Below are 12,314 nucleotides of genomic sequence, written 5' to 3' on the forward strand. Positions count from 1 at the left end.
ATGGTTTCAGAATGATTTGCAGTTTTTTGATCGAGGGGATGGTTTTCTACAATCGTTTTTTTATTTTATTTTTTTTAAAGTTGCTTTTGAATTATGAATTTTTATAGATATTTAGAAAGAAAAATGAAAAAGTACATTCTTTTTCTATTTCCTTTGCTTTTTTAAATTTCTATCTAAATTCATGATTCATACATTATTTAAATGTCAAGAAAAATAAAAAAAGTGATTTTTTTTTCTCTTTATTTATTTTGAAAACCATCACTTTTTATTTTTATTTTTATTTTTATTTTCTATAAGGAGCTCCATGTTTGCTTATGTGGATGAAGATTTTTAGCCCAACCCATGGTGTGTTGGAGGAGAAATTGATTTGGATTTATGTTTGGATAAGATCCCCCTTTTATTTGCCCTCCAAAATAGGAGAAATTATTTAGTCAATACGATTTATAAGACGTCATATCTTTCTAATAATTCTTTCTAAACAAGATGGTCACATGTCTTGGTGTGACTTTGCCAAAGCCAAACAAAGATCCGCCAAAAAACAAACATTAGCAACATTCCTTTTGGATTGTGCCCCTTTCCTCAAATAAAAGTGAATACAACCTGCATTTGCGGGTTGCCCAAAGATTGTGGTTGTATTTGGTTTGTATTTTGAAACATATTTTACAAATTTTTTTAAAAAAATTTTAAAATTACTTATCTTTCCATTACATATCAATCAATTACTTTTTCTCTCTCATATCTCTTTCTCAATCATTTTTTCTCTCACACACATCTACTCAATTATAATAAAATATCAAATCATTCCAAACTCCAAAACTATTTTCAAAATATTCAGTTAAACAAAGCAAAAAAATTTCTAAACTCTCTCCCTAATTTTTTTTTTTTTTTAAATTTATCTCAAAACACAAATCAAACATAGTATCTTCTTCTATTGCAAATTTTTTTTTTTGGTTGGTATGTGTGTGTGTAATAAAAAGATAATATCAGTCCAATGCAATGCTAAAACCTCCACTCCGGAATTTTAAGGAGAAAAAAAAAACAAATTATAGAGATGTGGCAATATGAGAACTTCCAAAGCACTACGACACCACCTATCGGGATAAACAAATGGCTATAAACATCTCAAAATTGAGAATCTCAATCCCCACTACCATGTCTGAAGCCGAGTGCCCTCTTCGATTGCCACCAGAACCAATCTCTCGGGGGTTTGCCAAACTGCCTAAAGTGGCAAGTCCCATTTGCATGGCCTGATGATGTCTCATGCCCGTCTGCCCCTATTGGATGAGTTGCTATTGTTAGAGGAGAAATTGATGTCAAATTGTCCCAACTCCAATGCCCATTTCTAAATCCTTTCAAAAAAGTCTACCCTTTCGAATAAGGCCTTCACAGGAAGCAAAGTCAATACCACTACAGTGTGCGCATGGAAGTAGCGCGGCAACTTCCTTGATGCCATCATTAAAGTTAAGGCAAGATTCTCTAATGGCAGGTATGTCGTTTCGGCGTCCAACATTGTCTTGCTCACATAATAGTAGGGCAAGTGTTGTATTCCTTCTACGCGCGCCAGCACCACGCTGATTGCATGCTTGTAACAATCCCGACCCATGATTAACGTTAATCTATGCTTAATTATGCCTAATAGATAATTAAAATGAAATTTTGCATTATATGTTGCCTTATGTATGTTTATATCTGTTTAACGTAGGAATATTTGTTCATGTCTCCGTTTCGGTTTGCGAATTGAAAGCCTTATCGACATCTGATTCAGAAATTGACTTGATTTATGTGTTATTTGAGATTTTTAGAATTTTATGGTAGGTTTAATTGAAATTCGATTCGGAACGATTAAATTAGAATAATTAATGCTAATTGAATAATTGATCAACAAAGTAATTAAGCCAATAGCTAAGCCTATATAAGGCCACCTCAACACCTCATATACACTTTTTGTACTCCAAATCCTCTAGATTGAGTTCAAACTTGTGAGAGAGAGAGAGAGAGAAGGAGAGAAATTGCGATCAAAGGCTAAAGAAAAGGGGGATTGCTAGGAATTGTTGGAGAATTGAAGAACATTTAGAAGTTTAAGCCTCTACTCTTGTGAATTCAAGATCTAAGGTAAGAAATCTAACCCTTAGTTGTATAATTGAATTAGCTTTTGGAAGAATTCAAGTAAAAGAGGTGAACTAACATGAGAATGAGCTAGGATTAAAGAATTGTAACTCCAATTTTACATGCATGTGCATATCATGAAGTTTTAAAGTTGATTTTACAAGAATTCTCACATGCATGTTCATATCTTGGTTTTGTTCAAAGAATTCAACTTATTCTTGAGCTTAATGACTCATTTGATCATGTTTTGGAAGGTTGGAATTCATGACATTACATGCAAGTTATGTTATCTAAGTTTCAAGTTTAGGTTACTACAATTGGCATAGCTTTTGGGCTTGATTTTGCAAAATAGTTTGTAATTCATCATGTACTATGAGTTTTTTAATGTTTTACTAGGTTTTGGTCCACAAGGATGTGTTTTGAAGGATTTGAAATTGAGTTTAGAGCTTGGAAACAAATTTGGAAATTTCAGAATTCTGCTCCTACGCTTGAGCGACCACTCTAAGTGCGTGTACTTCCACTCGAGCGACCAGAAGTTCGCTTGAGTGTGAAATGCAAGCTCCCAGAAGTTCTCATGTTTTGCAGTCTGCTCGAGCCATAAAAGTTGCGCTCGAGCAAGGTCATGTCTCTCACGCTCGAGTGAGTATCGAGCGAGCATCGAGCAAAAAAATCAAGCAACCAGCACTTTTGCAAAAGTTTACAAACCGCTTGAGCGAAGGAATGTGCGCTCGAGCGACCATTCACATTTTGCACTAAAGGTTGAATGATAAAAAATTATAATTTTAATCTTACAGAGATTAAAGTAGGAGGAATTAATATATATTGATTCACACTGTTTTGATTTTAATCATTGACTAAGTTATTTTGTTTAACATACAATGTGTTTTCTGAATTATTGTGATGGACATGTGTATTGCCTAATTGTCTGATGCATGTTTGGCTTTAATATGTTTTTAAAAGTAATTTGACAATTTGGATGCGTGTTCCATGAGTAAGGGCATTCCAACACAGACGTAGTATTTACTTAGAATCAGCCATGCTTCTTAGCACATGGTCATCATGTGTCTACATGCGAAGGCCACCAAATGCTGGTGACAATTGACATCCTACCTGTAATTTCTTTAAGTGGTTTTGTTTATTAATGAGTATCAATTCTAGAGCTATAGAAAAAATTTCAGGCCTATAAAGCATTGATCTTCGTATCTAGTAATTCTTTAATGCATGGATCGTGATCTCTAGTAAGCATGACTTTGAATTAGTCAATAAAGCTGTTATATTTTAAATCTACGACGTAGCCCTATTACATAGGAAAATTATGCATGGATGTGGATCCACATTTCTACATAGACTAGTGTGTTGAGAGGTAGGGAGGGAGGGAGGCAATATGAAAAAACCTTAAAAACAAGGTTGGGATGTGGCGAGAATGCACTAATAAAATATAATTATACATCAAAATCACTTGGCGCAGGCGCCATTCTCCTCCACCTGTATGTGTTGGTGGACTCTCTCCATTAAGGCCTCCATGGTAAGAGATGGAGTCATTGTCATGAAATCTCTCAGTCTATGCCCCACGGGCAATCCTCGAATGTACTATGCAATCGCTAGGTTGGTGGGACATTCACCAACCTGATTGAAGGTCTTCCAGTATCGGTTGTTATACGACTTCATTGTTTCCTTCTCGCCCATGTCAATGGCGAGCAATTGGTCGGTCTCCACAGGTATTTTGGTATTTGTTTTGAACCTGGTAACAAATACCCCAGCGAGTTGCGCCTAGGAGGCAATGCTGCCCTCTGGCAATCTCTCAAACCAAGTCAAGCCTAATTCCCCAAGACTTGAAGGAAACATGATGCACATCAAGGCCTCATTCCGCCTGTGTATAGCCATTACTTGTCAACAGTGGCTAAGGTGTATGTACGGATTTGACTTCTTATCGTAGATTGTAAACTTAGATTGGTTAAAGCCTAAAGGCAGTGGTGCATTCTTTATCGCTAGAATGAACGACGAGCTCTATAATCTTGCCAATGCTCTGTCTGCTGGCTTATAGGTGAGGTGCGACATTAGCATTGCAATCTTGTCACTTTCATGCGTCCTAGGAGCCAGTCACTGCAATGCAGACACCCTTTGGGGGTCCTGTGCTTGGGCAACTTCTCTCCTTCGTGTCCTCTCATCCAAGACAGTCCACAAATCTACCGACTTGGGCAACTTAGTATGTCGTGTAGATGTTTGATGAGTGTGTGAGGGTCGATAATTACTCCCCTCATTGTACGACCTTTTAGACCTTGCCTTATCAGACCTGGAGTAACGAGTTCTAAAGGTTCTTGAATGAGTGTCGCCTGTCTAGAGGCTTTTACTCTCGGAATGCGTGGGCGTGGCATACCTAACCTGATCCCCAAAATAGCGGGATTGCGTTCGCTATTCGTGGATCTCCACCCCAGCCACGCCTTTGCCCTTCACTTGGCACTTTAAAGTCTCAATGTCTACTCGTTCTGCTCCCTCACTTGATCCTCTAGAACCTAGGTGTCTGTCCGTCGCCTTTGTCCATCTGAGCTTCTGGAGTGGCGAGGGATTAAACTTCACTTTTCTCGCACATCCTTGTGAGGATTTTGTCGTTGCGGGTCTAAATCTGCCATAGGCGGAGTAGGAGGCAAGTTGTCACTCCTCCTATTTCCTTCTGGCGTCTAGCCATAAATGGAAGACTGTGGTAGATCTTCATTGTGTGCCATTGAAACTTGCTAAAGGAAAACTCGATCAAAAGGTAAGTTCTCTAATGCTTCCCATAGACGGCGCCAATTGTACGAGCACGAAATAATCTTCACCCGTATAATCCTAATGATCAAGCTTGCACTACTCTAAAAGTCGTCATAATGCCTAAAATCACAAATGTGAGCTAGCCGACGGATGTGTGCCGGAAATCCCTCCGGTGCCTAAGTCAGCAAATAGACTAAGGATACAAAATCTCTACAAATTTGGGAGTATGACTTACAATACCTGGATAAGAGTTTGGCTTGAGCTTTTGTAGACTCCACATGACACAAACCTTGTAGGATTCTAACTCTCCTTAGTAAAGTGCTCCTAGGAATCCCATTCCTAAGGATAATGGTTATCCTTTGACATCTTCTCCATTACAAATCAAGTGAGATGGTTCAACTCTTTGCTCGGTCAACACACCTGACCGAGCTAATTTTACTATGTTTGCCATTGACAATACCCAGCAATAAACACTACCATCCTAAGCTTACATGGCACACCACTAGGCTAACATAGCGCGGCCCGACACGTAACCTTATTCCTAGTTTTGTTTGACTGTCTTCTGTTATAGCTCGATTAATGATGAGCTTTCATCAATTCAGTCAACTTTCTTTGACCAATCCAGTATTTACTCGGTCTAACACCGAGTTAGTTCTTCCATTTAGCTCAACCCAAGCCACATGGCCGCTTCTACTTATCTCAGTCTAACTTTGGTTACACAAATTACCCTCTTAATAACAATATAAAATTTATTTAAAATGTGAAGTAAAAATTATTTATAATCAATTAAATTTTATTTATTTTTATCAGAGTTATACATAAATGACTTATATATTTATGTCAACGTGGCCATCACCTAATCATTAAAAATTATCTTGGTATATGTCCAACTTATGAATCATTTGACCTATTTATTTATTAAATTGGTAAATAAATATCTATAAGTATTTTTTATTTTTTAAATTAGAAATATGAACATATTTTATGCATATCTATTAAAAAATTTGTACTTAGGTAAAAAATTATATATTTATGTTATCAAATAAATAGTTACATATATTCATATATTAAAAAATTCTCTAAGCTAGAGTTGTCCTAAATTATATGTCATATTTTAGTATTAATCTTAATAAAAATATTTGACAACAATAAATTTAAACATTATGTATAAATTATATCATAATTTATCAATTCATGACTGATATGAGTTAGTTTGGGGGTTCTAATATTGGATTAAACATTTAACGGGTCAATTTTTGGGTCATATTTTGATGATTCGAACCGTTCACATTTTAGGGTTCGTAGAGTACATCACGTCTACAAAAAATCTAGTCGATCAGATAACGGAAATCACATGTTTTGATCAATTTTGTATGAACCGTTTATTTTCTCACCATTCATTTTTTTTACATGGTTACCATTATCTGATTGATTTGATTTTTTAAAGGGATGATGTACTCGACGAATCCAAAAATATAAATAGTTCAAATTATCAAAATGGTGCTCAAAAGTGAGCCCAAAAAGCCCAACAACGCCTCTCCAATCCGACGGAGGATTGGAGAGAACCCCCGATTGGAGAGAACCCCGACCATGTTAAAGAATCAATAATGTTTAAATTTTGAGTTAAAGAATTAAATATCTTCTATATGTGTATGTATGAATGTATCAAAATCATGCATTAATACAATCTTAAGGAAGCAAGTGAGCCCACAAGGCTCAATAACACCTCTCCAATCTGATGGAGGACTAGAGAGAAACCCTAGCCATATTAAAGAATCAATAATGTTCAAATTTTGAGTTAAATAATTATTTATTTTCTATGTGTGTACATATGAATGTATCAAAATCATGCATTAATGCAATTTCAGGGAAGCAATTTTGAAAATAAATTTGGTATGGTATACGTAAATTAAGTAATTTGTAACGGTAATTATGGTAGCATAATTTAAGGGTTTAATATAAAACTCCATAAATTTAATTATGAACTAATTAAAATGCGACTCATAATGACACTAAGTACTTTCATTATTAAAAAAAATTAAAAATTAAAAAAAAATTGAGTTAAGATTTTGAACATTGAAAAACCCTATTACTGTTTACTATGTATGAAAATAATGAGTTTGATATATGCGTTGAGTAGTAATGGGCCTAGTGAGAGAAAAAAACAAAAAAACAAAAAACAAAAACATGTTATGAAATTTTAATTATATAAATTATTTTATGCTTTATGATGAAGAATTTAAAATATATTTTACAAAGAAATATTTTTGAGGGTGAGATTTATTTATTTTTTAATTAGAAAACTCCTTTTTTTGAGTGTATGATTTATTAATTATTTTTTCTTAATTAGAAATTCTTTTCTTGTTTGATGGTAAGGAAGAAATGATTTTAGAAATAAAAAATACATTCTTTATTTAAAAAAGAAAGTGTTAGTGGGTGATTTATTAATTATTTTTTAAATTAAAAAATCAAAAAATTTGGATTGAGCACTTAGAGCTCTTTTAACTCTCCTCATTAAAAATTTTCTTTGACTTATATAATATATAGATTTTGTGTAGAGATTTAAAAAGGCAAAATGAAAAATTTGCCTTTTAAAATCCCCATATAAATTCATGATTCCAACCTAACTTAAATGATAGAGAAAATGAAAAAATGATTTTTTTTTTTGGAAAATGTTTGGTACCTCAAAATTTTGTGGCTCAAATGGCTCAAATCTGTCAAAACGATGTCGTTTTACACTCATTTACACTCAAAACGACGTCGTTTTGAGTGATTTGAGTCACAAAATTTTGAACTACCTAGCATTGTTGTTTTTTTTTTTTCCACTATTTATTTTGGAAACCTTCACTTTTTTTTCTTTTTTTTTCTTCTTTTTTTCCCAGCAAGGAGCTCCAGGTTTCCTTTTGCGGATGAAGATTTTGAATCCAACCCATGGTGTGTTGGAGAAGAGAATTTGCTTTGGATTTATGCTTCCCATCCAGCAATTAAGATAAGGGCCCCCTCTATTTGCCCTCCAAAAACCCAGTAAAAATTATTTAGTCAATTAAAGGACATCTTATCCTTCTAATAATACTTTCTAAACAAGATGGTCGCAAGTCTTGGTGTTACTTTGCCTAAGCCAAAGAAAGGGAAAAAAAAACATTAACAACATTCCTTCTGGATTGTACCTCTTCCCTCGAGTAAAAGTGAATACAACTTGCATTTGCGTGTTGCCCAAAGATTGTATCTTCTTCTATTGCAAATTTTTTTATGTGATAAAAAGATAATGTCGGTCCAATGCAATGCTAAAACCACCACTCTGGAATTTTAAGGAGAAAAAAAAAAAAAACTATAGAGATGTGCCAATATGAGAACTGCCAAAGCACTATGACACCACCTATTGGGATAAACTGATGGATGTAGACATCTGAGAGTTGAGAATCTCAATCCCTACTACCACGTCCAGAAGCTGAATGCCCTCCTCGATTGCCACCAGAACCAGTCTTGCGTGGGTCTGCCAAACTGCCCGAAGTGGCAAGTCCCATTTGCATGGCCTGATGATGTCTCATGCCCGTCTGCCCCTGCTGGATGAGTTGTTGTTGGAGGAGAAACTGATGTTGATCTTGAGACTGAAGGGCATTACTAGGATGGAAAGGCAACTTTGGAGGCAAAACACTAGTTTGTTGTTGCTGAGCTGTTGTTGCAGGCTGAGGTGGCTGTTGGATGTGGTGCTCTTGTTGCACGACAGATTGAAGGGAAGTCTGCATATTTTGTAGTTGTAAGCAAGAAGCTGTAATGCCACAAGAAGTTTTGAAACCACCACAATTCGTCAGTTAACCAACCTGAGAAGACATTGTTGGTGCTTGCGGTTGGGCATCAGCGATTGCAGCTAAATACATTAAGTTCTTCTGAAGTTGGGCTTGATACCTGAGTGATTCAAATTGTCATGAGGGTGTGGTGACCTTGTTGTTTAAACAAGTATCACGCAAAGTTAAATATATTCAGATAAAAAGAGTGATATGACCCATTCGGTTTTACCTTGAGATTCCCCATGCAAATTCTCAAAAGTTAGATGTCTCTTAAAACCGACGTATTCTTATGATTTTGAAGGGTAATATGCATAAATATGGAAAAGATCATGAGTTCCCCAAGTTGTGACTTGAACTAGTGTCCAATACCGACTGAAAATTTATGTTTCTTTGAAAGTTAGCCAAAAACTTGAGATTAAATTTGGTAATTATAGCACTAACTAGTGGTATATCACTGAAATTCAAAAGCAGAACATCAGTCTGATCATAAAATGTTTGAATATTGCAGAATTTTAACCCACTGATTTAAGTGGGGATATGTTCAAGTTTTCCCATCCTACTTGAAATTATTACTTCAAAATAAGGATTCCTTGAATTCTAAACTTGCAGAAAAGAAAAATGAACAACTAGAGCTGATTGTTTGGACAGAGAAAACCTACATAAATCAGCTTAACTTTCCCAATAATTTTCAACAATAATAAGGATGACAGACATAGAGCCCTGCCCCAACTACTTGGGATGGTTGCACAAATATTTCTTCACAGTTCTGCCCATGTTGAGGGCCATCATCCTATTAATTTCAAGGCTGACTTGCCATTTCTCAAGGCCTCCAAACACAGTATTGGCCACCCTGCTAATTTGACTTCACCCAGAATTAAAGTCCAGTTGTCTGAAGGGAAAAGAACGGCAGAAAACCAAGGCAATCTACATTGAAAGCAATCAAACCATTGTAGCCAACTTACTCATATGTAGTCCTTGATTGATGCTATGTTTAAGTTCGTGGATGCATTTCCATCTAATCACACCTATTTTAATCTTGCTATCATCGTGACCCCAACCTATACTTATTGTATGTATAATTTGTTAGTGGCAAAATCCTGCACCATATCTTGATTGCTTCTACTAGTTGTAATTTATAAAAATTGGCCTCCATGCATCCAATATGCCATGATATTAGCTACCTTTGAATCTTATACCTCCATCTAAATTTCCAAGAAGGCAATGAGCCACACTATTCTCTTCTCAACTAAACTAACGAGATTATTTATAACATATGCCATGAAATCTCACCTAGAAGAAGAAGAAGAAGAAGAAGAAGAAGTGGCCAATTAGTTCATCGCAAGCAGCAGATAAAGTAGGGGAACAGTGTCCACCTCTTTTATGATTATATTGCGCTTGGAAACTCATATCTTTCTGCTTAAATTTGTCTTTCCTATCTCAGACGTGTCCCTTACCATGTTAACGTCCATATGATACTCATTCTCGGAAACTTCCAAACTTCCTCACTAAGAACCTGAAATCATATTGATTTTTCATAAGTCGATGAAGACCATAAGAACCTTCTTCTTCACAAGTCACAGTCACTAGAGTGTATGTTAACGACACAAATACTTGAAAACTTGTTATGTCTTCAGCATCATTGACTATCTTCCTTCTTTTGGTAATAAAAATAACTAACGAAAAAAGGGGGAAAAAATCAAATTATAAAAAAAATATCATCAAGTTCAAAGCCATTCTTATCTTCAACTTTCTAGGAAATCTCTTAAAATTTACAATTCCTTGGGAATACTTGCAACGTCGGCACTCGCAAGAACTATAATTGGCTTCTTTGATTACTTTTGTGACTTTGAATATATCGAGAGTTAGGAAAGACACCAAGGCCAATTTCAATCCCAACAAGTCAGTACTAAGGTAAGCCAACTCAACATTCAGGCAAAGGCCCCCAGAGTTCCATGTCCAGGAAAAATCCAGACACATGTAACTTCTGTGACTGTGATCACTGAATTAAAAAATAAAACCGAGCAGCATTCATCCTGAAAAGACCTATATATGTTGGTTTCCTGCGTAACTAACTTATGAAATTAACTCTTCTGCCTTCCTCAACTCATTATCCTACACAGTTACATGACCCTCACACATTCTACACAACAAAATTTATAGCTCTTACCCTTTTTGTTCTAATCAAAATTATTAATTTTCAATTCATGACTGTCTTTTCGGTCTTTGTTTTAAAAATAAAAATCATCAGACACCAGGCCTAAACTTAGCATTGTAAATTATTTGCCTTGTTTCCAGAGTGATACCAATCAAGGTTTTCTTCTTTGTACTAACTGTCTTCTTTCGTTAGTATCAAATACAAATACAAATACAAATACAAATTCATGCACACAAAAATGAAAACAAAAAGAGGCTAGAGAATTATGAGAATCAGAAAGGAACTGCAAATTGAAAATGTTGAATTTAGAAGAGATTTCTCAAACCATGTTAGATATCCTTCATGTGAAACTAACAATTCCAGTGCATTTCAAAAAATGATTTATGTTGCCTGAAGTTAGACATGTAAAAGACTCTAACAAAGTTTCAGACAAAAAGCATATGAAAACAAGTCTGCATACCAATCGCCATCCCCGGAATTTTTTTTTTTTATTATTTTTTTTTAAAAATAACAATAGTAGTGCAGTTCATATATATCTTTGTGATGCCTTGGTCAAACAATTAAAAGCTGCAACAAATTTTAGGAATAAATGAAAAACTCGGTCCTACAATTTGAAGCGTTCACTTACTGGGCACACTCGGTGAGTTTTCCAAGGTTTTGATTTTCCAGTATGGCCAAAATCAACATTTTGTTCTCATCCAAGTACTGCATCAAGGACAAGATACAAGAAAACTAAGTGAAAAAAAGTCTATTAAACATTATTGTATCATTCATATACCGAAAAAGAAGGCTGAAATCAGTGAATTCAAACAAGGTCAATTATAGAATCTGCTTTGTACAGAAAATGCAAAAGCGTGGAGTAAACAAACCTTTTGAATTTCATCGGTAGTGATGGTATTTGGCATTGAAGGGAACAATGATTGTGTTTTCATCGCTTGCGGTGTCTGGGGCTGCATTTTTTTTCTGCTCTCTGATGAGTTGATGTATAAAACCCTTATTAAACCCTAGTTTTATATTTGTTGAAGAAGAAGAATAAGGAAATGAAATTATGAGAGAGAGAGAGGAGACCGAGTTGCGCTGGCAGTTGAATACCCATACAGAGGAGGGGGATAGGATACCGCGGTGACAACGAGGCGGCATTGACGGGTTGCTGGATCTGTTTGGCTATCGGGAGATTTATATTCCCCATCACAAACTAGGGTTTCGTTGTTCTGGTGTTGGATGATCTTAAATATTAGGTACTAGAATTTTTTAAAACAATATTACTAGAAATGCTAATGAGTAATGATACAAACTTTAAAAATTCTATCAAAATTTTTATTAAGGGGTTGTTTGGAATGATCTAAATAAGTGTATTTTTTAAATTTTTATGAAATATGAGTTAGGTTTGAGTTGAGTTTGAAGTAATATGTTAGAGAGGTGATGTGACTTAAATAAGATGATGTGAATTAAATAGGATAGTGACTTTTTGACTTTTAGATTTTTTTAAACATGCCAAACTAACCCTAAATGTCTTA

General features: G+C 35.1%; 1 protein-coding gene across 1 annotated transcript; it reads right to left on the reverse strand.

The window, feature by feature from the left end:
- Positions 1-8,063: 8,063 nt before the first annotated feature.
- LOC114317621 (GRF1-interacting factor 3) lies at positions 8,064-11,949 on the reverse strand. Its single transcript, XM_028264370.2, has 4 exons — positions 11,667-11,949; positions 11,426-11,502; positions 8,676-8,760; positions 8,064-8,594 (listed from the first exon to the last, which is right to left on the reverse strand). Exons 1-4 carry the CDS (start codon positions 11,751-11,753, stop codon positions 8,277-8,279), a joined length of 567 nt encoding a protein of 188 aa, XP_028120171.2. The 5' UTR covers positions 11,754-11,949; the 3' UTR covers positions 8,064-8,276.
- Between the last annotated feature and the right edge of the window lie 365 nt (positions 11,950-12,314).

Source organism: Camellia sinensis, chromosome 1 (genome assembly GCF_055761805.1).
Source record: "Camellia sinensis isolate YWXY chromosome 1, ASM5576180v1, whole genome shotgun sequence".
NCBI lineage: Eukaryota > Viridiplantae > Streptophyta > Magnoliopsida > Ericales > Theaceae > Camellia > Camellia sinensis.